The sequence below is a fragment of the Chiloscyllium plagiosum genome, unplaced genomic scaffold, assembly GCF_037043375.1.
Source record: "Chiloscyllium plagiosum isolate Xiang-an unplaced genomic scaffold, Cpla_swu_hap1 HiC_scaffold_15, whole genome shotgun sequence".
NCBI classification, from domain to species: domain Eukaryota; kingdom Metazoa; phylum Chordata; class Chondrichthyes; order Orectolobiformes; family Hemiscylliidae; genus Chiloscyllium; species Chiloscyllium plagiosum.
The window spans coordinates 5450301-5476778 of record NW_028270153.1 but is presented as its reverse complement, the minus strand read 5'-3'; the positions used below and the strand labels follow the sequence as shown (position 1 = coordinate 5476778).

At 40.8% G+C, this 26478-nt stretch overlaps 1 protein-coding gene across 1 annotated transcript in view; it reads right to left on the bottom strand.

Moving 5' to 3' along the window:
- LOC122559928 (potassium channel subfamily K member 9-like) overlaps positions 1 to 26278 on the bottom strand; it is a 92919-nt gene extending 66641 nt beyond the window's left edge. Inside the window, exon 1 of the mRNA XM_043710036.2 lies at positions 25996 to 26278. Coding sequence (XP_043565971.1) covers positions 25996 to 26278 — 283 coding nt within the window. The remainder of the gene's footprint in view (positions 1 to 25995) is intronic.
- Between the last annotated feature and the right edge of the window lie 200 nt (positions 26279 to 26478).

Genomic DNA, 26478 nt, shown 5'->3' with positions numbered 1-26478 from the left:
AATTACACTAATCCCATAGACTGAATTACATTCATCTCATAGACTGAATTATAGTAATCTTATAGACTGAATTATAGAAATCCCATAGAGTGTATTACTTTAATCTCATAGACTGAATTACACTAATCCCGTAGACTGAATGGCACTAATCTCAGACTGAATGACACTAACCCCTTAGATTGAAAGGCACTCATCTCAGTCTGAATTACAGTAATCCCGTAGACTGAATGGCACTCATCTCAGTCTGAATTACACTAATCCCTTAGACTGAATGGCACTAATCGCAGACTGAATGACACTCATCCCATAGATTGAATTACACTAATCCCATTGAATGAATTACATTAATCCCATAGACTAAATTAAACTAATTCCACAATTTGAATTGTATTGATTCAGATGCACAACACATTAATGTCGGACTGAATGTTACTAATCTCAATGACAGAATTATACTAATCTTTGAGCCTGAACATCACTACTCACTCAGATTCAATTAGACTAATCGCAGGGACTGAATCACATTAATCTCAGAGAGTGAATTGTACTAATCCCAGACTGGATTACCTGGATCTCAGACAAATGACATTTATGTCACAGACTCAAGTTCACCAGTCCCTCAGAATAAATTATAGAAATCTAGTCTGTCATAAACTAAATCACAGACTGAATGACATGAGAGTTACATTAATCACACAGATTGAATTGTACCAATCCAAGGCAGGAATATACTAACCCCACAGTCAGAATTACACCAGTCTCACAGAGTGAACTATATGGGTCTCAGACACTTAACTACACTCATCCTAAAACACGAATTATACATAGCCCCTGAAAAACTTCCACTTATCCCAACGTATAAATTACAATAATCTCACAGTGACAATTTCACTGACATCACAGATACAATTGCACCAAGCCTCAGAGTGAATTATAGAAATCCAAACCTGAGATAAACTAATTCCCAGGCTGAATAACAGTAACCCTACAGAGAGAAATGCACTAACACTGGACTCAATCACACTATTCCCACAGATTGAATGATGAAAATCTGTCTAAAATAAGCAAATTCACAGACTGAATTACACTAATCCTACGGACTGAATTACGCTAATATCAGAGAGTGAATTGCACTAATCATGCAAACTGAACTACACTAATATCATTGACTGAATTACATTAATCTCAGAGACTGAATTCCCCAAATCTCACATTCTGAATTAACGTATTCCATTAATTATTTAATTTATTGAATCCCAGACAGATTTACACTCACCCCAGGTTTAAGTCACTGAGATAATTGCATTACTCCATCATCTGAATTGAACAAATTTTTAAAAATGAATTTCTTCATTCCAAGTCTGCATTGTACCAATGTCTTAAACCAATTTACAATAACTCCAGTCTGAATTGCACTAATCCCAGAAATAATTAACAATGCCCTGGTTTGAATATACTGATCTCTATCTGACTTACTCTACTGATACAGATTGAATTATAGAAATCCCAAATGTAATTTCATTACTCATACAGACAGAGTGGTGCTAATTCCACACAAAGAATTGCACAACCCCAGCCTTAATTACATTATTGCATTGACTGGATTATAATAATCTTTGCCTGAATTGACCCACTGACCCAGATTGAATTGCGCTCTTGAAGACTGAAAAATACTAATCCCACAGACTGATTTACAAATTTTCTACAAATTTAGTTACACTAATCCCAGAATCAGAATTACTCAAATCGCTCAGCCTGATTTGCACTAACCCTACAGACTGAATTCCATTAATAACAAACTGAAATACACTAATTTCCCAGACTGAATTGCACTTATCAAACAAGCAGAATTACAATAATTCCGCATTGAATAACGCTCATGTCACGGATGGAATTGCACTAATCACTGTCTGAATAACGTCAATCCTATAGGCTGGAACACAGTGATAGCTCAGAGTGAACTACATTGACCATGACTGGATTATACTATAAATTACAGAACAAATTATACTAATTGCACAAATTTAATTACAATGATCACAGTCTTAATTTCTCAAATCTCACAGTTTGAATTACACTAATGTCACAATTGGAGTTATGTTAATCTCTCAGACAGAATTTCACTGGTTTAGATGACTGAATCACACTGATCCCAGACTGATTTATACTATTAATGTAGGCTGAATTATTCTAATCAGAACCTGAAATAAATTAATCCAATAGACCTAAGTACAATTTTTCTACTCAATGAATGAATTATACCAATCACAAACTGAATTATACTCATCCCACTGACTGCATTATTCCAGTCACATTCTGAATGACATTAACCTTGGATTGAATTGTCCTAATCACAGTCAAGAATTTGCTAATCCCATATACTTTGTCTGAATTACAGGACACCAGCAGACAGCATTACATTAAGTATTCTTAACCCACTGTTTGAAATGCATTAATTCCACCATAAATTCCAAGTTATCATATTGACAAATATACAGAATTGCCCTAATCCAGAGACTAAATTATATAAATTCCAAATACTGAATTGCATTTATCTCACAGTGTGCATAGCCACGTTGATCACCAATATCCATCATCAAGTGCGTTCAGTAACACCTTGACTGACCAGGCTAACTGAACCGTAAAGGATATCATTGGTGGGTTGGCAGTAGGTGGTTGGAGCACCAAATGATGGTAAAATATAGTGGAACATGTCCTCAGAGTTTGAACTGGAGCAGATGCATCTGTCTATGGCAGTTTCAATAGGAATGATCTTTGGAGATTCCTGTCTTTTAAAGACAAATTTTTGCTTTCACACTGAGGATACCTCCAAAGACTTGTACGACAATATCACTGTGCTAAATCGGATAGATTTCAAACAACATCCAGCAACTCAAACCTAGGCATCTGTGAGGCACCACAGGCCATTGGCAACAGCAGAATTGTATTCAACACAAATCTATAACCTCGTGGCCCAGTAAAGCTCCCATTCTACCATTCTCACCAAGTCAGGGGATCAATCCAATTTAATGAAAAGTATTGGGTAGCATGCCAGGAACAGCACTGGGCATACTAAAGATGAGGTCCACTTGATGGGGTTATGGTATAGAATTACTTGCAAACCAAGGAGTGTAAACAGCACATGATAGACAGATCTAAGTGATCCCACAATCAATAGTCCTACTCTAAGCTCTGCAGACCTGAATGGTGGTGGCCAATTAAACAATTCAGTGGAGATGGAATCTCCACAAATGTTCTCCAACATGGGCGAGCCAGGAAAATCAGGGAAACAATATATCTGGAGTACATACAATGTTTTGTAACCAGAAGTGACAAGTGGATAATCTATCACAGCTTCCTCCTGAACCAGCATCACAGATGCTAGTCTATAGCTAATTTGATTCACTCCAGTTCTTTTTCTCAGGGGGTGGTAGATGGGGTCTAACTCGATGTGTTTGTTGATAGAGTTCCAGTTGGACTGCCATGCTTCTAGAAATTCTCCTGCGTGTCTTCGTTTGGCTTGTCCTAGGATGGATGTGTTGTCCCAGTTGAAGTGGTGTCCTTCCTCACCTGTATGTGAGGATACTATTGAGAGAGGGTCATGTTGTTTTGTGGCTAGTGGTGTTCATGTATCCTGGTGGCTAGTTTTCTACCTGTTTGTTCAATGTAGTGTTTGTGACAGACCTTGCACGGTGTTTTGTAAATGACATTAGTTTTGCTTGTTGTCTGTATCGGGACTTTCAGGTTCATTAGCTGCTGTTTTAGTGTGTTGGTGGGTTTGTGGGCTATCATGAGTCTGAGTAGTCTGGCAGTCATTTCGGAGGTGTCTTTGATGTAGGGGAGAGTGGCTCGGGTTTCTGGATGTGTTTTGTCTGCTTGTTTGGGTTTGTTGCTGAGAAATCGGTGGACTGTGTTGGATGTTTAGCAGAGCTGTTTGTTCAAGTCTCTGCATTACTGCCTCTGCTAAGAACCCTGATATTGGAGATCATATGGTTGTTCTGTTGGTTTGTCTGTAGGTTTTGCTGTTGAAGGTGAAGTGTGTGGTAAGACATAGGTCCACTAGCTTGATGATACTGTCCTTGTTGATGAAGTTAGTGGTGTTTGGTGTATGTGTATTTGCGTCTTCTGATAGCGTAGTCAGTGTTTCCTTGGCCAGGTTAATGTTGATTGTTGTAATCAGGGCTGTTATATCAAAGGAGACCATTATTTCATCCTCTTCTATCTTAGTATCTTTGATGATCTTCAGCAATTTTTGGGTGGAATGGATGGAGTGGCGTGAGTCTTAGCTGAAGTGTTTTAGTCTTTGGTTTAGCTCCTTGGCCAATCTGTAAGTTGGTGTTCCAGACAGCGAGACTATGGGTCTAATGGGGGCTCCTGGTTTGTGAATTTTGGGTAATCCGTAATTCATTTCACTAGATTTCTGAAGTCTTTTGAGTAGGGCTGTGATTCGGTTCTCTAGTTGTCGGGTCTGGTCTATCGCCACCTGTTGGTAAGTGTTGGTATCTGTAAATAATGCGTTCACTTTTTCAATGTTCGTCTCTTCGATTTAGAATGACTGTCAAGCGTCCTTTGTCTGCAGGTAGGACAACAATGTTTTTTTTTAGTCTTTCCAGTGCTTTCCTTTCTTGTGTATTGAGTGTGTTTCCTTCCATTTTTTGTTTAATGTTGCTGCAACTACCTGCCTGATGGTTTGCTGGGTTTCTTCTGTCAGTTGGCTGTCTTTTAGTTGTTTCTAATGTTGCTAAGAAATCTTTCTTGTCCGCATCCTGACAGTTGTAATTTAATCCTCTAACTAAGACGGCTTTTTCAGTGTCTGTTAAGGGTCGGTCAGATAAGCTTTTTATCCATGTTTCTGTGTTATCTGTGTTGTTATTTTGTGTAAGTTTGTCAAGTTTTTTCTGCAGGTCAAGTTTTTTCATTTTCTGTGTTTGTCACTGTCTGTATCTGTCCATTCATCCTAGGACATCCTAGGACTAGCCAAACAAAGATATGCACGAGAATTCCTAGAAGCATGGCATTCCAACCGGAACTCTATCAACAAACACATCGAGTTAGACCCAATCTACCACCCCCTGAGAAAAAGAACTGGAAGTGATTTCACCACAGAAAATGACATCATCACATGAAATGACATCACCAACCCAAAGAAACCTGAACATATAAATAGAAAGCAGGAATTATCAGCAGTACTTCACCTGAGGTCCACTGAAGATGTTACCTGTTTGGGAGACGAAAAGTCTGGAAATGAACCTTCCAGCTCAGCGAGCCAACCTACATCCAGAAACTTAACCTGAGCTACAAATCATCTCAAAACCCGCTAACTCCAAATGATATCAAGAGTTAGCTGAAGGTGCTAGATACTACAAAGGCTATGGACACTGACAACATTGCAGCAATAATATTGAAGATTTATGCTTCAGAACAGGCCCATACTCTGGCTAAGCTGTTCCAGATCAGTTATAACACTGGCACCTACCCTCCAATCTACTCACCATCCTGACTTGGAAATATGTTGCCATTCCCTCACTGTTGCTGGGTTAAAATCTTGGAAGCCCCTCCCTCAGGGCATTGTGGGTCAACCTACAGCACATGGACTGCTCAGGTTCTGCCAACCACTGCATTTAAACCATAGATTTCAAAATAAATTATTTCATTTATATCAATGTGTTTGGACATGTTACAACACATCTCTGGGCCAGGTATATCCAACAACTGTAAGCACTAGGTCGTGTAGATATTTAGAGGGTTGAATGAGACCTTTCTCTGAGGTGTGTTCTAAGTGGGAGGCAGGGAATGGAATGGGGAGAAGGTATCTAACAGGAGGAAGAAAGATAGAGGATATATAAAGATATTTTAATCGAGTTCAGTCCAGCATCATTTTCAGATCACAGATTTCTAAAGTGAAATTGCAACCAACAAGGTGACACAAAATAGTCATTATGCAAATAGAGAAATTTGTGAAATTTGCTCATTTACTCAGAGTCTATCTCACTGACAGAATCCAAAATGCATTTACAACTGCATCAACAGTAAAGTTCCTGCATATCAATTAACTCATTCTTCAAATCCCAAATTACGCTTCTCGTGTGAAGACTTTGTTCGCAATCTATTTTTAAGATGGATTGGAAGAATATTATTAAATTTGAGAAGGTTCAGAAAAGATTTACCAGAATGATGCCTGGACTGGAGGGTTCAACTTATAAGGAGAGGTTGGATAGAACATAGAACCTTAACAGTGCAGAAAGAGGCCATTCAACCCATCTAGCTCACACCAACCCTCTGAAAAGCATCCCACCCATACCCAACTGTATCCTATAACCCCACATTTATCAGAGCTGATTTACCTTGCCTACATATCTCTAAACAGTATGGATGATTTCAGGATGACCAATCCACCTAACCTGCATATCTTTGACCATGGGAGGAAACTGGAGCACCCGGAGGAAACCCATGCAGGCACGGGGAGAATGTGAAAACTCCACACAGTCACGAAACGACATGACCAGCTGTCCTTAGTAGCCACACACACGGATGACAAGCAACATGAGTTCGATCGGGACAACACTACTATTATAGGACAAGCCAAACAGAGAACAGCCAGAGAATTCCTAGAGACATGGCACTTAATGCTAATTTTCTTATCCTCATGATTTCCAACATCTATCAACAAACAAATCGATCTGGACCCAATATACCGGCCACTGCAGCGGACAGCTGGAACTGACAACCGGAAGCGGCAGATACAAATTAGCGGAGGAACTGACAACCGGAAGCGGCAGATACAAATTAGCGGAGTTAATGAGGTAAATGCCGGAGGAAACATCACAGAAGCGCTTCACAGGAGGCTCCCAAGCACTGAGGCTTTCACCTAGACAGGAGACGAAACGTCTGCAACACAAATTCCCAGCTCGGCAAACAGAACCACAAAAACAGATACAGGTATAATTAGAACATTTAAAAGATATTTGGATAATTACATGAATAGGAAAGGTTTGGAGGGATATGGGCCAGGAGCAGGCAGGTGGGACTAGTTTAGTTGGGATTATGTTCGGCATGAACCAGTTGGAGTGACGGGTTTGTTTCCTTGCTGTATAACTCTAAGATCATATGTGCATTTGGGGAAAATTAAGGTATAAAAGGTAGTAAAGAAATTAATTCAGCCTTTTACAAAATAATGAATACCCAAAGAAATACAATCAAATCAAGGAAAGAAAAAATGTCCATAATCTCATGAAGTATTGTAAAAATGGCATCACACTTTAAAGACTATGTTTAGAACCTATTGTCAGGCATGTCCTCATGATTATGATAAAAGGAATTGTTTGCCTTAGGGATGCCCTTAATGAGTCTACAGAATTGAGTCCAATTGAACTGATATATAGGCATGAGGTGAGAGAACTCCGCTAATTAATTTAAAAAAAATTATAAATCAATGCTCAAAGACTTTCAATCTGTTACACGCCAGATTTCTAAGAAGTGCTAATGAAAGCATCTGAGCTTGCCAAAAAGCATTTGAAAAGTATTCAACAAATAATAAAAAGACCAAAGTTCAGAATTTTGTTGCTGGAGACAAGGACTTAGTACTGCTTCCTGCCTGATGGGATTGATTAAAAGCAAAATACACTCGACTTTATTAAATCCAAAAGAAACTCAGTGATGTGAATTCTGTAATGACTACTTCAAACAGGAAAATAAATCAGGTAATGTGTCATGCTAACATGTTAACACAATGCATTGGCAGGAAGGATGGTCATAACAAAAGTGTATTTACCGGGCTAAAAGATATCAGGAGTGAAATAAAAATATCAGAACATTTTGAAACTGAATTACAAAGTTTCAGTACTTAGATTGCAGAATATGGAAGCACCTAAAACAAATGATATATGATTATGCTACCTCACAGATAGCTATCAAAATATCATACAAAAGAGATGACAATCTCACAAATTGAGTTTTGTAACTAGGGCAGGCAAACCATGCTTGGCTACATTTGATGATAATATGGGAAATGTGCTACCCATAGACCAACAAACCTGTAGACTTAACTCAGAAAAATTAGCCAAATTGACAAGAGATCAATTTCATGATGGACAATGATATTATTGAACTTAAACATGGTAGCTGGAGCACATCTGTTGCGATGATGAGAATTGTATATAGATTATCTGAATATCAACATGGTAACAAGGGTGGATTCATATCTAATTACACAATTGAAGGACTGTATTAAGCTGATTGGATAAGCATCGAATGATACAAAAATTGACTTGTGCAGCTAAAGAATTATCAGCTTTTGTAATCTAGATGATCTTTATCAATGTAAAATCATGGAATTTGGTGTGAAAAATAAACCAGAACTTTACAACAATTGACCAACAGAGTAATTGAAGAATTACAGAACTATGTTGGTCACATTGATAATGTGATTGTGGTCAGCCAAACTGGTCGTGATCCAAAACAAAAACAGAAATTGTTGGAAAATCTCCGCAGATTTAGAGAGAAATCAGGGTCCAGTGACCCTGCCTCATAACTGATGGTAGCTAGTAAAAGGATGGTTTTTATGTAGAGGTTAGGGTGTGAGGCTGGAGGAAGGCATAAACAATAAGTGCAGATACAGCCTAAAGAGAGAGGGGAAAAAATTGGACAAAGGAGTGGGTAAAGATCAACTTGGGAGAAAGAATAGCTAATAATTGCAACTATTAATAGCTGACAATGGGATGTAAGTTGTAGCAGTCCAAATGATGACAGGCCTGATATGTGGGGCTGGGGGTAAGCATGGGGGAAGGTGCTCAAGATCTAAAATTTTTGAATGCAATGTTAAGTTCAGAAGACTGCAGGTTCCCCAGACAGAAAATGAGGAGCTGTTCTTCCAGTTTGCGCTGAGCTTCACTGGAACAGAACAGGATGTCTGAGACAGAGATGTTGGCCAGGGAACACGGTGTTAATGTGGCAGGCAACTGGAAGCTCAGGGTCTTTTCCTCGAAAAGAACGTAGATGTTCTGCAAAGCAGTCACCCAATCTACACTTCATTTCCCCAGTGTAGAGGAGACCACATTGTGAGCAGCGAATGCAGGAAACTAGATTGAGTGAAGTGCAAGTAAAGTACTGCTTCACCTGGACAGTGTATTTAGGGCCTTGGATACTGAGGAGGGAAGAGGGAAGTGGGCAGATGTTACACCTTTAGCAGTTGCAGGGGAAGGTGCTGTGAGACATTGGGGGCTGTTGGTATTGAAGGAAGAAAGGACCAGGGTTTTCCTGAGGAAATGATCCATGCAGAAGGCTGACAAGGGAGGGGAAGGGAATATGTGTATGGTGCTGGAGATGGCAGAAATGGCAGCTAATGATCCTCTGGATGTGGATGCTGGTAGGATGGTAGGTAGGAGCAAGGGGAACCCTATCACTGTTCTGTGAGGGAGCAGAAGGGTGGGGACAGGTTTAGGGCTAAAGCATCTTGCCCCAGCTTTCTCCCACCTCACACACCAAACCTGCCAGCACATGGGCTGCTATCACACACAACCCATTATCAGCTAATACTAGTCTCCATTAGTAGCTATTCTTTCTCCCAGGCTGGTTTTTATTCATTTCTTTGTCTGTCCATCTGTTTTTCTCTATCTTTATTTCTATCTCCATCTATCATTTATTCTTCCACCTTCCCCTAATCTTCTGCATAAAAATCATCCTTATCCTAGCTACCATCAGTTCTGAAGAAGGATTACTGGACCCACAATGTTAAGTCTGATTTCTGTCCAAAAGGTGTTGCCAGATCTGCTGAAACTTTCCAGAAGTTTCTGTTTTTGTTTCAGATTTCCAGCATCTGCAGTTGTTTTGGTATCCTGTCGTGATCAATTTGATTTTAGCATCATCTATTAGTTTCAACTACTCTGCCTAAGTTCAATAATATCATTGTGCATCTCTTCCTGATCTCTTCTCTCAATTTGGCTAATTCCACTGAGTTAAGTCTATAAATTTGTTGCTGTATGGGTAGCACACTTTCTATGATTTTATGTATAGCCAAACGTGTTTTGCCAGCCTTATCTACACAAAACAATTTGTGCGTGAAATCACAATACCTTTTATATGATACTTTGATAGCTTTCTGGGAGATGGAATAAGCATTGTTCAATTGTTTTAAGCACTTGCATATTATGCAAATATAGGAGGAACATTTACACCATTTCAATAAACTATTTGATTGGCCATTAGATCTAAATACAGTTAAAAGTAAATTACTTAAATTAAAGCTAATTTATTTGGATTACATTGTGGGACAAGGCCAAGTAACAACTTGAGGAATAAAAATAAGGGTTACCTTGGATATTCCCATGTCGAACACAAAATGAGAAATTTTGTGATATATCAGCATGAATGGCTTTTATTGTAATTTTATTTCAAGTTTGAGCACTGTACTGGCTCTTTTGATAAGCCTGATTAAAAAAAAAACAAGAAAACTAAATGGACAAAAGAATATCAAAATGATTTTGACAATATGAAAACTGCATCAGTTTTCGCAGCACTGAGTTATGTTCAACTCTTTAAACTGGCTGCTGATGCCAGTGACATTAGTATCAATGCAGCATTGCTACAGGAGGGTGAGATTGGGATCATTTTGTCAGTCAGTTAATTTTCAGTGAGTCAAGAAGGGGAGGGAGTAGCAATGGATCAAGCTTGGGGTAACTATATCGAATCAAGGTGGAGAGCTGAGTCAGTATAGCAACATTCTAATGTGGAAAATGATGTGGAGATGCTGGTTTTGCATGGGGTGGCAAAGTCAGAGGTCACATGACACCAGGTTATAGTCCAACAGGTTTATTTAAAATCACAAGAGTTTGGAGCGCTGCTCCTTCATCAGTCAAAAACCTGAAGGAGCAATGCTCTGAAATCTTGTGATTTCAAATAAACCTGTCTGACTATAATATGGTATCATGTGACTTGGAAAATGAGGGGCAGCAAATAGTAGGAAGGGACAGGGAGAAAAATAATCGAAGGCGACACCAGCAGTCAAGTCTGGTTCCTTCAGAGAGGAACAGGAAATGAAACTAAAGGTTTGATATTGGTCTCTGCATAATATTTATAACGAAGTCATGGAGTGATGGTACACACAAGTGAATGAATGAAGTGATAGGCATTTGGGAGACATAGCTGAAGGGTGACAAGGATTAGCTTCTGAATATCGAGGGGGATGTGGCATTCAAGAATAGGAAGCTAGGTAAAAGCAGAGGAATAACATTCCTAATCAAGGATGTTATGAGAGTCATAGACTCATACAGCATGGAAGCAGACACTTCAGCCCAACTCATCATGCCAACTATCCCCATTTGTCTGCATTGGGCCAGTAGTCCTCTAAATCTTTCCTGTCCACGTACCTGTCCAAATGTCTTTTAAAGGTTATAATTGTACTCAGCTCTATAACTTCCTATGGCAGCTCATTCCATACTTGCACCACCATTTGTATGAAAAGTTGTCCCTTAGGTCAATTTTGAATGAATCAGGGGGAAGGGAAAGCAACAGGGAGTATGGAGTCAAGTAGAAGGATAAGCAGCAGGTTAGCATGTGTGCAGGTTTTAAGTTTGAGGCAGGCTAGGAGTGAAGCAAAAAGGAATGATAACTTAGGACTTATTACTATAGATGTTGGAAATCATGAGAATAAGAAAATTAGCATTAAGGCGCTTTATCTAAATGCTCGTAGTATTCGTAACAAAGCAGATGAATTAATGGCACAAATCATGGTGAATGATGATGATGGGTGGTAGGCATCTCAGAGAGCTGGTTGCAGGGAGTTCAGGGCTGGCAGTTAAAACATTCAAGGATTTACAACTTATCGAAAAGACAGGGAGGTGGCAGAGGGGGCGGGGTTGCCTTGTTGGTTAAGAATTAAATTAAATCTATGGCACTGAATGACATAGGGTCAGGTGATGTGGAGTCTGTGTGGGTGGAGTTGGGGAACCACAAAGGCAAAAAGACCATTATGGGAGCTATGTACAGACCCCACAACAGTGGTCAGGAGCAGGGATGCAAGATGTACCAGGAAATAGATAGGGCATGTCAGAAAGGCAAGGTCATGGTGATCATGGGGGACTTCAACATGCAGGTGGACTGGGTGAATAATGTTACCAGTGGATCCAAAGAAAGGGAACTCATGGAATGCTGACGGGATGGCTTTTTGGAACAACTTGTGATGGAGCCCACAAGGGAGCAGGCTACTCTGGACTTAGTGCTATGTAATGAGCCAGATCTTAAAGTAAGGGAACACTTAGGAGGCAGAGATCATAATATGGTAGAGTCCAGTCTGCAGTTTGAAACAGAGAAGGAAAAATCAGATTTAATGGTGTTACAGTTAAATAAAGGTAATTACAGAGGCATGAGAGAGGAACTGATGAAAATCGACTGGAAGCAGGGAAGACAGTAGAGCAACAATGGCAGGAGTTTGTGGGTATAATTGAGGACACAGTACAGAGGTTCATCCCAAAGAAAAGAAAGATTATCTGGGGGGAGGTTAGTCAGCCATAGCTGACAAAGGAAGTCAGGAAATGTATCAAAGAAAAAGAGAGAGCCTATAAAGTGGCCAAGAGCACTGGGAAATCAGAAGAGGATAAAAATGAGAGAAATACGGAAGGAGAAGATCAAATATGATTAGATTACTTACAATGTGGAAACAGGCCCTTCAGCCCAACAAGTCCACACTGACCCTCCCACCCAAACCCATTCCCCTATATCTACACCTTTATCTAATACTACGGGCAATTTAGCATGACCAATTCACTTAACCTACACATCTTTGGACTGTGGGAGGAAACCCACACAGACACAGGGAGAATGTGCAAACTCCACACAGACAATTGCCCGAGGCAGGAATTGAACCCGGGTGTCTGGCGTTATGAGGCAGCAGTGCCACTGTGCAGCCCATATATGAAGGTAGGCTAGCCAGTAATATTAGAAATGATAGTAAAAGTTTCTTTCAATGCATAAGAAACAAACTAGAGACAGAAGTAGACATTGCTCCAAACTGATGCTGGAAGGCTAGTGCTGGGAGATAAGGAAATAGCTGAAGAACTTAATAAGTACTTTGTGTCAGTCTTCACAGTGGAAGACTGAGTAATATCCTAACAATTAAGGAGATTTGAGTATTGTAGCTAGAGAAAGAGAAAATGCTAGAAAAGTTCTCAAAATCGATAAATCTCCTGGTCCCAATAGGCTACATCCTAGAGTTCTGAAAGAGGTGGCTGAGGGAATAGTAGAGGCGCTGATTGTGATCTTTCAAAAATCATTGGAGTCAGGGAAAGTCCCAGGTGATTGGAAAATCGCTGTTGTAATCCCCTTGTTCAAGAAAGGATCAAGACAAAAGATGGAAAATTATAGGCCAATTAGCCTAACCTCAGTTGTAGGTAAAATTCTAGAATCCATCATTAAGGATGAGATTTCTAAATTCTTGTAAGTGCAGGGTCAGATTAGGACAAGTCAGCGTGGATTTAGTAAGGTGAGGTCATGCCTGACAAACCTGTTGGAATTCTTTGAAGAGCTAACATGTAGGTTAGATCAGGGAGATCCAGTGGATGTTATCTATCTAGATTTTCAAAAGGCCTTTGATAAGGTGCCTCATGGGAGGCTGCTGAGTAAGGTGAGGGTCCATGGTGTTGGAGGTGAGTTACTGGCATAGGTTGAGGATTGGCTGTCTGATAGGAGGCAGAGAGTTGGGATAAAAGGTCCTTTATTGGAATGGCTGCTGGTGACAAGTGGTGTCCCGCAGGGTTAGATGTTGGGGCCGCAGCTGTTCACTTTATATATTAATGATCTGGATGAAGGGACTGGGAGCATTCTGGTGAAGATCACTGATGATACAAAGTTAGGCAGACAGGCAGGTGGTACTGAGGAGGTGGGGAGGCTGCACAAAGATTTAGACAGTTTAGGAGAGTGGTCCAGAAAACGGCTGATGAAATTCAATGTGAGCAAATGCGAAGTCTTAGAAAAACGAATACAGGCATGGACTATTTTTTAAACGGTGAGAAAGTTCATAAAGCCAAAGTAAAAGGGATCTGGGAGTGCTAGAACAGGATTCTCTGAAGATTGATTTGCAGGTTGAGTCTGTGACTAAGAAAGCAAATGTAATGTTGTCATTTATCTCAAGAGGGTTGGAATATAAAAGCAGTGATATGCTTCTGTCATACAGTCATAGAGTCATAGAGATGTACAGCATGGAAACAGACCCTTCGGTCCAACCCATCCATGCTGACCAGATATCCCAATCCAATCTAGTTCCACCTGCCAGCGCCTGGCCCATATCCCTCCAAACCCTTCCTATTCATATATCCATCCAAATGCCTTTTAAATGTTGCAATTGTACCAGCCCCCACCACTTCCTCTGGCAATTCATTTCATATATGTACAACTCTCTGCATAAAAACATTGCGCCTTAGGTCTCTTTTATATCATTCCCCTCTCACCCTAACCTATGCTTCTAGTTCTGGACTCCCCCACTCCAGGGAAAAGACTTTGTCTATTTATCCTATCTATGCCCCTCATGATTTTATAAACCTCTATAAGGTCACCTCTCAGCCTCGGACGCTCCAGGCAAAATAGCCCCAGCCTGTTCAGCCTCTCCTTATAGCTCAAATCCTCCAACCCTGGCAACATCCTTGTAAATCTTTTCTGAACCCTTTCAAGTTTCACAACATCTTTCCGATAGGAAGGAGACCAGGATTGCACGCAATATTCCAACAGTGGCCTAACCAATGTCCTGTACAGCCGCAACATGACCTCCCAACTCCTGTACTCAATACTCTGACCAATAAAGGAAAGCATACCAAACGCCTTCTTCACTATCCTATCTACCTGCGACTCCACTTTCAAGGAGCTATGAACCTGCACTCCAAGGTCTCTTTGTTCAGCAACACTCTCTAGGACCTTAACATTAAGTGTCTAAGCCCGGCTAAGATTTGCTTTCTCAAAATGCAGCACCTCACATTTGTCTGAATTAAACTCCATCTGCCACTTCTCAGCCCATTGGCCCATCTGATCAAGATCCTGTTGTAATCTGAGGAAACCTTCCTCGCTCTTCACTACACCTCCAATTTTGATGTCATCGTAAACTTACTAACTGTACCTCTTATGCTCGCATCCAAATCATTTATGTAAATGACAAAAAGTAGAGGACTCAGCACCGATCCTTGTGGCGCTCCACTGGTCACAGGCCTCCAGTCTGAAAAACAACCCTCCACCACCACACTCTGTCTTCTATCTTTGAGCCAGTTCTGTATCCACATGGCTAGTTCTCCCTGTATTCTGTAAGATCTAACCTTGCTAATCAGAGTCCCATGGGGAACCTTGTTGAACGCCTTACTGAAGTCCATATCGACCACATCTACACTCTGCCCTCATCAATCCTCTCTCTTACTTCTTCAGAAAACTCAGTCAAGTTTGTGAGACATGATTTCCCACGCACAAAGCCAAGTTGACCATCCCAAATCAGTCCTTGCCTTTCCAAATACATGTACATGCTGTCCCTCAGGATTCCCTCCAATAACTTGTCCACCACCAACGTCAGGTTCACTGGTCTATAGTTCCCTGTTGTCCTTACCGCCCTTTTTAAACAGTGGCACCACGTTTGCCAACCTCCAGTCTTCCGGCATCTCATCTGTGACTATCGATGATACAAATATCTCCGCAAGAGACCCAGCAATCACTTCCCCACCTTCCCACAGAGTTCTAGGGTACACCTGATCAGGTCCTGGGGATTTATCCACCTTTACGCATTTCAAGACATCCAGCACTTTCACCTCTCTAATATGGTAATTTTGCAAGGTGTCACCATCTATTTCGCTACTTTCGATATCTTCCATATTGTTTTCCACAGTAAATACTGATGCAAAATACTTGTTTAGTATCTCCCCCATTTTCTGCGGCTCCACACAAAGGCCGCCTTGCTGATCTTTGAAGGGCCCTATTCTCTCCCTAGTTACCCTTTTGTCCTTAATGTATTTGTGAAAGCCCTTTGGATTCTCCATAATTCTATTTGCCAAAGCTATCTCATATCCCCTTTTTGCCCTCCTGAATTCCCTCTTAAGTATACTCCCACTGCCTTTATACTCTTCTAAGGATTCACTCAATCTATCCTGTCTATACCTGACATATGCTTCCTTCTTTTCATTAACCAAACCCTCAATTTCTTTAGTCATCCAGCATTTCCTATACCTACCAGCCTTTCCTTTCACCCTGACAGGAATATACTTTCTCTGGATTCTCATTATCTCACTTCTGAAGGCTTCCCATTTTCCAGCCGTCCCTTTACCTGCGAACATCTGCCCCCAATCAGCTTTTGAAAGTTCTTGCCTAATACTGTCAAAATTGGCCATTCTCCAATTTAGAACTTCAACTTTTAGATCTAGTCTCTCCTTTTCCGTCACTATTTTAAATCTAATAGAATTATGGTCGCTGGCCCCAAAGTGCCCCGCTACTGACACCTCAGTCACCTGCCCTGCCTTATTTCCCAAGAGTAGGTCAAGTTTTGCACCTTCTCTAGTAGGTACATCCACATACTGAATCAGACAATTTTCTTGTACACACTTAACAAATTCCTCTCCATCTAAACCCTTAACACTATGGCAGTCCCAGTCTATGTCTGGAAAGTTAAAATCCCCTACCATAACCACCCTGTTATTCTTACAGATAGCTGAGATCTCCTTACAAGTTTGTTTCTTCATTTCCTTCTGACTATTAGAAATTTTATAAAGCTCTAGTTAGGCCCCATTTAGAATACTGTGTCCAATTCTGGGGCCCCACTCCTCAGGAAGGACATACTGGCATGAGAGCGTGTCCAGCGGAGATTCACACAAATGATCCCTGGAATGGTAGGCCTGACATATAATGATTGGCTGAGGATCCTGGGATTGTTTTTATTAGAGTTTAGAAGGTTGAGGGGAGATTAGATTAGATTTAGATTACATTAGATTACATTACAGTGTGGAAACAGGCCCTTCGGCCCAAGAAGTCCACACCGACCCGCTGAAGCACAACCCACCCATACCCCTTACCTAACGCTATTGGCAATTTAGCATGGCCAATTCACCTGACCGGCACATCGTTGGACTGTGGGAGGAAACCGGAGCACCCGGAGGAAACCCACGCAGACACGGGGAGAACGTGCAAACTCCACACAGTCAGTCGCCTGAGTCGGGAATTGAACCCGGGTCTCCGGCACTGTGAGGCAGCAGTGCTAACTACTGTGCCACCGTGCCACCCACATCTAATAGAAACTTACAAGATAATGCATGGCTTAGAAAGGGTGGATGCTGGGAGGTTATTTCCGTTAGGCGGGGAGACAAGGACCCCTGGGCACAGCCTTAGAATTAGAGGGGGTCAATTTGGAACAGAAATTAGGAGACATTTCTTCAGCCAGAGAGTAGTGGGCCTGTGGAATTCATTGCCACGGAACGCAGTGGAGGCCGGGACATTGGGTTTGTTCAAGGAAGAGATTGATAAATTCTTGATCTCGCAAGGAATTAAAGGCTATGGAGAGAGTGCGGGTAAGTGGAATTGAAACACCCATCCGCCATGATTAAATGGTGGAGTGGACGCAAGGCCTTTGGTCTTATGAATCTTACCCCCTTACCTAAACCTATGCCCTCTAATTTTGGACTCCCTTACCCTGGGGAAAAGCCCTTGCCTATTCAACTTAACTATGTCCCTCGTGATTTGATAAACATCTATAAAGTCACCCCTCAGCCTCCTACACTCCAGGGAGAAATGTCTCAACCAATCCAGTCACTCCTTATAACACAAACCTTCCAGTCTCATTAAGTCCTTATAAATCCTTTTTGCACCTTTTCCAGTTCAATAGCATCTTTCTTATAACAGAGCAACCCATACTCCAAGTGCTGCCTTACCAATGTCTTGTACAGCCATAACATCATGTCCCAACTCCTATACTCAATGCCCTGACTGATGAAGGCCAGCGTGCCAAAGGCCTTCTTCATCACTCTGTCTACCTGTGATACCACTTTCATGGAACTGTGCTCCAGCACTCCCAGGTCTCCCTGTTCGACAACACTCCTCAGGGCCCTACTGTTAACTGTCTAAGTCCTGACCTCATCTATCTTACTAAATTGTAATACCTTGCATTTATCTGAATTAAACTCCATCTGCCATTCCTCAGCTCACTAGCCCAGTTGATCAAGATCACATTGTAGTCTTAGATAACCTTCTTCACTTTGTCTGCTATACCACTAATGTTGTGTCATCTGCAAATTTACTAATCATGACTGCTAAATTCTCATCCAACCGGTTTAAATAAATCACCAACAATAGGCGACGTAGGCATTGGTCCTTGTGGCACACCACTTGTCATAGGCCTCCAGTTTGAACAACAACCTTTTACCACCACACTCTGTCTCCTAACATCAAACTAATTTTGTATCCAATTGACTAGCTCTCCCTGGATCCCATGTGATCTAACTGTACTAACCAGAGTACCATGGGGAACTTGTTGTTTAAATGAACAGAGAACGCCTTGGTGCAGGAGATTGGGATGTAGACTCAGTTTGGGTGGAGGTAAGCTATAGTCACTTGTCATCACCCCCCACACTCCTGGTCCTGTCATAACATTGTCTATTTGCAGCATAGCCAACCCATTTTCACCCACTCATGGTGTCCACTATTATCTTCTCTTCTTCACTGGCATACTATCAACCATCACTTCATTTGTCTAACTTTCTTTCTCTCCCTCTGAGCTCAATCTTTACCCATCCACTCACTCCTTTCCTTCAACAACTCAATACCATCAGCAGATGTACCACGTTTTCTGAGCTTTCTGTCGGTTTTGAAGGAGGGTTGTTGGACTTGAAACATTAACTCTGCTTTCTCTCAACAAATGATGCCAGACCCACTGAGTTTCTCCAGTAATTTCTGTTCTTGTTTCTTACAGCAGCACATTCGGCTACACAAGAGTTGGTGTCATGAAGTTGAAAGAATTGATTAATGACCTTAGAGTAAAGGCACCTCTCAGCAGCAGTGATCGTAATTTTATTGAATTTTGTACCCACTTTGAAAAAGTAAAGAAAGAGAGAATTTGAAAAACTGCAAGTACGTGTGCATGAAAGCTGAGCTCAGTGTAATGAACTGGGTTACATCAGGAGAGAAGCAGTGGCTGGCATTTAAAGGGATATTTCCAAATAGTCAGAATAAATGCATTCCTACCAAAAACAAAAATTCCAAAGGGAGGAACCACCATCTGTGGTTAACTGGAGAATTTAGGAGAGCATCAAATTTCAGTGAAAAAGGATATCATTGTGCAAATGTGAGAGGCAGGGCAGATGAGAGATGGGATTACAAGGAACACAATGAATGACTGAAAGGTTAATCAGGCCAAATAAATTAAAGCATGAATGAGAGGAAGCTAGGTAGAAATGTGAAAACAGATAGCAAACTTCTCTATCAGTATCCTAAACACAAAAATATAACAACTAAATAGTACAAGATGGAAGCTCATCACTGACTTCTCAAGGGCAACTAGGCACAGACAATAATTGCTGACCCAGCTAGCGAGGACCATATCACATAAGCAAATAAAATAAAACTAAGAGCAGGAGAAGGCCATGTAGCCCCTCAAGCCTGCTCCACCATTTAATACATTCATAGTTGACCTTGTCTCAATTCCATTTTCGTGCCCACTCCCATAATTCTCAATCATTACCAATTAAAAATCTGTGTATTTCCTCCTTAAATGTATTCAGTATCCTCATGTCTACCACATTCTGAGAAGTGAGTTCACAGATTTACAACACTTTAAAAGAAGCAATTTCTCCTCCCCTCTGTTTTGAATCTGCCACCCTTTAGCATAAAATTATGACCTTTTGTCCTAGATTGCTGTACAAGAAGAAACATCACTTTACATCTTAGTAAAGAATGTACAAGTTAGTAAACTGAGTGTTGCTCCTCCAGACTATGAGAATTAATAGTCGATAACAAAGAAATAATGGATGTGATGAATAAATATTTTGCTCTGTCTTTACTATAGGGGATACAAATAAAACTCTGATAATAGCTGTAAATCTGGAAGCTGAAGGAAGAGAGAACTTGGTGCAATTATTACCACTCGGGGAATGGTACTGAGCAAACTGATAGAGCTGCAGGTTGAGAAGTTTCTGGCTCCTGATGGGTTTCATCTGTGGGGCATAAAATAGATGGCTAATGAGGAAATAGATGTGTAGGTATTAAATTTCCAAAATTCATTAGCTTCTGGAAATACTAGAACATAGCAAATATGTTTATGGGTGGCAAGGTGGCATAGTGGTTAGCACTGCTGCCTCACAGCGCCAGAGACCTGGGTTCAATTTCCGCCTCAGGCAACTGTCTGTGTGGAGTTTGCACATTTTCCCCGTGTCTGAGTGGGTTTCCTCCGGGTGCTCTGGTTTCCTCCCACAGTCCAAAAATGTGCAGATTAGGTGAAGAGGCCACGCTAAATTGCCCATAGTGTTAGGTGTAGGAATGGGTCTGGGTGGGTTGCTCTTCGGAGGGTCGGTGTGGACTTGTTGGGCCAAAGGGCCTGTTTCCACACTGTAGGTAATCTAATCTAATACTTCGCCTATTCTAGAAGGGAGGGAAGCAAAAACAAAAATAAAAGGAATCTATAGGTTAGTTAGTGAGATGTCGGTCATGGGGAAGGTGTTAGCATGATTCATGAAGGAGGTTATAACTGGATTCTTGGAATGAGTAATTAGGAAGAGGCCGCATGGGATTGTGAAAAGGAAATCCTGTTTAAACTGTTTTTAGGAATTCTTTGATGAATAAAGAAGATCCCATTGATACATTCTATTTAGATTTCCAGAAGGCATTTGTCAAGGTTCCATATAAAAGGTTGCTGTGTAAAGTAGAAGCTTATGGTATAGCGGGTAGCACAGTTTGAAGATTAGCCAGCTAGCAGAAAACAGAAGGCATGCAGAAAGGAGTCTTTTTTTCAGATCGGCAGCATGTGACAAATGGGGTCTGTACTGGGCCTTAAACCTTTTATAAATTATTTCAATGACTTCAATGAGGGAATCAAAGGCTTGGTGGCAAAGTTTGCAGATGACACAGAGTTCGGTTGGAAGATGTGTTGTGGAGATGACAATAAGAATATAGGTAAAGTGAGTGGACAGAAGTCTGGAAAATGGAGTGTAAGGTGCAAAAATGTGAAGTTGTATACTTCACTAGAAAGACAAAAAAGCAGAGTATTACATAAATGGAGAATGGCAACATCTCATTGAATGTCAGAGCAGGCTTGAAGGGCCCAATGGCCTATTCTGCTCCTAATTTGTACATTTGTTTAAGAGATTTTGAGTTTAGTATTATTTCTACAATGTTTTGAAGTCTTCATTCCCAACTACTTTACAGAGACTGTTGCTTATATGGATTATGGTCCTCTCATACTTTTGAAAACATTTGATAACTGTTTCATTGGCATTTAATACTATAAACATATATTTTAAAAATCTTTAATCTCTAAGTAGAAGACAATATTATAGTATATGCTTTATCAAGCAGAAATAGGGAAGAAAATAAATGCTGGTATTAAGATGGACATGAGTAGAATATGATTATTCAAATCAATCATATTGTTCCTGTGAAAGTGACATTTGAACACGTAGAAAAGGTGCAGTAATGAGCAAAAATTGTAACAGGAAAATGAAAATTTTAATGGTATGCCTTTTAAAGATATACTTCTATTCTTTTTCTTAGTGGTGAGATGTGATGAAGGCTTATGATATATTATTATTATTATTATTATTTGGAAACTTGTGTTCTAAGTAGACAGAATGATGTATACCTAAAACTTTGATTTGTATTTCTATATTGTGTGTTCAAAAGAGGAAGACATTTTTTAAGGTTCACATTTGAATTTAGTGAGTAGTACCAGGTTGTCTGGAAGTTGGATTACATGCACTTAAATGAAACCTTTAAAAAACACTTGAGGTGAATAGTTCTTTAGGGAACAAGGAGTTGAAAAGAAGAACAATTGGGTAAAGCATCCTAGGATTCAGGGAGACAGAGAGAGAGAGAAAATTCTTTTGGAAAGAGAACCATCAAATGTTGAGTGAGTCTGCAGGTTTCTTTCAGAGAGAAGCAATTCATTTAGAGAGGAAATATCGGTAAGGGCAGCACTGCAGTTTTGCAATCTCCAAAAAACACAGTTAGGGCTGAAAAAAATTTTAAATATGGTTTAGAAATTTGGAAGCCAAAATCTGAAAACAAAATCAGAAGGTTTTAAAGTCTCAAAAAGGAAGATTCCCTACAAGGATGTTGAATGCTTTAGTTTAATGAAACCCTCAGAAATAGGTGAGCTGCATTTGCAGTTTATTTAAGAGTCTCAGCAAGAGATATTACTGAAGAATATTGCATTGACTGCAGAGGCTGGTTGAATAGAATCCAAATACTTCGATATCCACTGAACAAGGAACATAAATGTGGAAACAGGGTGATCCTTCACTGAGGGTTGCGCAGCTGCAAGATTGTTGTTGAGGATGAAACGGTTGAGTTTTTGTTTCTGATATTTGTGATAAAACCATTTCAACTAGTTCTGGTACGGTGTTAAATATGTTGTGTTTTTTTCTCTTATTATGTGTAATAAACTTTGATTTTCTTTTGTTTAAAGTGCATTTTCAGCCTCTTGTGAATATGTACAGTGAATGATCACCATGGGGAAAAATACTGCAGAAATAAAATGTATGGTCTATCAAATTATGTTTCACTCTGGAATGTGATTTGAATAGTATTACAATCATTTGAGATCATAACATCATACTGAATTACATTAAACACACAGAAAGATGTTTTCTTATTCCACAGTCAAATCACACTAAACTATCGACAAAAGAACGCAAATTCCAAATACTGAATTATGCTAATCCTAGACTGAATTACAGTAATCACACAACCTGTAGTAAATTTAACCAGCAGACTGGATTGCAATAATCTGAAAACTGAATCACAATGATCCCAGAGACTGGAAGATAATTATCACAAACTTCAATTATATAAAACACACAATTTAACTGCACTACCCTGTTAGCTTTACATACACTAATCACAGGTTGAATTACGCTAATCCCACTGACTGACACTAACAATACAGACTGATGTGATAAAATGCGCCTTTAAGAAAGATTTGTTCTGTCCTGTTTCTCCTGAAGAGGGATGTTGTAAACCTGGTGCTGAAGTGTCTCCTCTGGGGAAAGCAGAGTAAATAGCTTAGGGCTTTTAAAAAAGTAGACAAAAGAAGCAGGAGTGAGTGGTTTCCGGCTCACACAGACCCAAGGTTTTAGTTTCACTTTCAGTTGCTGAAGTGGGGGGTTTTGGAGTTGAAGTTGCTAGATACAGCTCTCTCTCTGTTAGTAGATTCATATTACCGGTGTTCCTTCTCCTGGACTGGAGAAGACAGCAACTGAGGGAAATCTGTTTTGATGCATTTGCCTTTGCCAAGCCTGTGTTTATGGGATGCTGCTATATTGGAACAGTTGATGAGTAGTAGTTAAATGACATATTAATTTGTTAAGTATTTTGGAAGAGTTAAAGTTATGCCAATTCATCTTTTTTGTTTGTGTTTTAACTGTGATGCAAGAATAAAGCATGTTTTGCATAAATCCTAATTGTTTGACCAATCAAATCACATCCGAAGTGCAACGCCTTACTCTCATCTTTAAATAAGATAAACTTAGGATCTGGGCCATTGCTTTGATAAGTTTTGAGGGGGTTTGGTCTGGTCCAAATTTAACATTGTATTCTTTGCTCTGTTCTATTACACTAATGCACTTTGTATGATATGATCTGTCTTTATTGCACACAAAACAAAACTTTTCACTGTAACTAGATAATGTGACAATAATAAATTAAATCGAATTAATATCAGATTCATACCTACTATCCTACAGTCTGATTTATACTATTCTTACAGTTGCATTGCTCTGATCCTAACATCTAGGTACTGTACTACCCTAACACTAGACATCCCAACAGGAATACACTACTTTCTGAAATTGGATTACACTATTCCCACAGATTGGATTATGCAAATCTCACAGATTGGATTACATTAACATCCCAGACTGAGTAACACAAAATGCAGTTTGAACTATTTAAATCACAAACTATATTACTTTCAGCACAAAGGACTAATGGCATGACACTGGGAAAATGTATATGAGCCTGGGGGTTATTTTGCTACCATTCCATATCCCAACATATGGGCAAAGGTTTGGAAAAATTCAAACAAAGCAGAGGAAAGTAAATGTATGACCAAAAATAGCGACTAGAATAATTTTTATTAAAACTCAGAAATTGCTGGAGAAACTCAGCAATCGTGAAGAAAAAACATAGTTAGCATTTTGAGTTCAGTGTTCTGAAGGAGGGTCAGTGGACTCCAAATGTTAATTATGTTTCTCCCTCCACAGATCCTGCCAGACATGCTGTGTTTCTCCAGTAATTACTGTTTTTTGTTTGTTTTAAGACCAGCATTTACAGTTCTTTGTTCTATCAAGAGTAACTTACAATGGAATTACTGTGATTCAGTGTGCAGCATTACTCTGGGATTAGTGTAATTCAGTTTGTGGGATTAATGGGACCATTTGCTGGAGTTTAGAAAAATGAGAGTGTGCTCATCGAAATCCATAAAATTCTAGCAGGACTAGACAGGGTAAAGGCAGGAAGGATGTTCCCGATCGTGGATGCATCCAGAACAAAAGGTCATAGTCTACATACACGGGGTAGACAATGGGGAGCCTGTGGAATTCTCTGCCACAGAAAGTGGTTGAGGCCAAAACATTGAATGTTTTCAAGAAGGAGTTTGATGTGGTTCTTAGGGCTAAAGGAATCAAATAGTACGGGGAGAAATGAACACGGGGTACTGAGGTACATGATCAGCCATGATCATATTGTAAACCAGAGCAGGCCTGAAGGGATAAATGACCTACTCCTGTTCCTCTTCCAATGTTTCTGTGTAATTCCGATATATTCCTGTCAGCAGGATGGGTGTAATCTGGTTTGGGGTGTTATCATTGCAGCAGTTCAAGAAGGTGACTCACTCATCTTTCCAGGTAATTACAAGTGGGTATTCAATGTTGGCCTGGCCAGTAAGATTGACATCCTGAGAACATTACCTGTGCATTATCCCTCAGACTGCTTCAACTAATCTTTGCAACTCTCTCCATTTCACCTGATAAAAGAGCAGGGCTCCAAAAGCTTGTGATTTCAAGTAAACCTATTGGATGATAATCTGGTGTTGTGTGACTTCTGACTTTGTCTGCCCTTGTCCAACAGCGGCACCGTTACATCAACAACAAATCAGAGCACCTTGCCAACCAATCAGCATCTTGTTCTCATGCAGTTCAAACGGGTGCTCTCTTTGAAAATTGGCATTCTTGAGTCTGTCCTGAGGATCCCAAGAGAATGTGTTTGAACAGTACTCAGCAATCACTGTGTGATCTAAAGCACTAAAACAAAGTTTGGAAAAAAGGTGGATCTCACTGGAATCTTGTCAAATCTAGTCACTTCTTGTGGAAAAAGTTAGTTGTTACGAAGAGAATGTCTGTGCAGTCTCCCATCAGCATAGTAGGATCAGCTAGCCAGCTGGCACACAGTTAGGGCTCTGGGAGGTACAATCTCCTTAGTGGGTTCCTATTCTGAATATGGGGAAGGTAGACACCATCTTTCAGGGTAAAATAATTAGCCCTGTTGCAGTACGCTCCTCAACAGAACAGGTGAGTCACTGGAGAACGAAAGGGTCGGTTGTGTTCAGTTTATGTCTGAGCATGCTTGTGTTATTACCGTCATACAGGGCTACGAGCTTGTTGATTTACAGGAAGCAAGCTGTATCAATCAGAGCGTCCAACCATAATACTTTTGTCTTGTTTGCCAAAGTTTAACACTTCCCCAACCCCTTCCCTCTCCCAGATACACCCCCAGTTCTCAGCGCTGGACTCACCGCCAGTCCTGTGTGAGCGGAACACACTGTTAAAAGCCTTGACCCTCTCTCACCTATGGTCGTGATCACGGTGATGGCAAAGTAAAAGGAGCCGGCGAATTTCCATTGGTGCCCAGAGCGGTGCGGCTCGGCTTGTAGAACCACCCACTCGAGCTCCTTGTAGTCCTCGTCGCTCATGCCGTACTTGTTCTTCAGTTCCATCCGCTTGGAGTTGAGCAGCCGCTTGCGGGAGGTCTCAAAGTCAGACTCCAGCGCGTCGAAGACGGCGGCGCCCACCAGCAGGTAGGTGAACATGCAGAGGATCAGGGAGAGAGTCCGCACGTTCTGCCGCTTCATGGCCACGCCAGCCCGGCTCCAGCGCGCCGCATCCCCGCCTCCCCCGCCTACAGCACCCCGGGCACTCCGGCCGCGGGGGCGCGCCGCCTCACGCGCTCCCCCCGACGTGCACGCGCCTTTCAACTCATTTAGCGAGGAAGCAACTAATTGGGCAACCGAGGAGTGTTGGGGGTTGGGGGGCAACACTTTGGCCGGGGGGC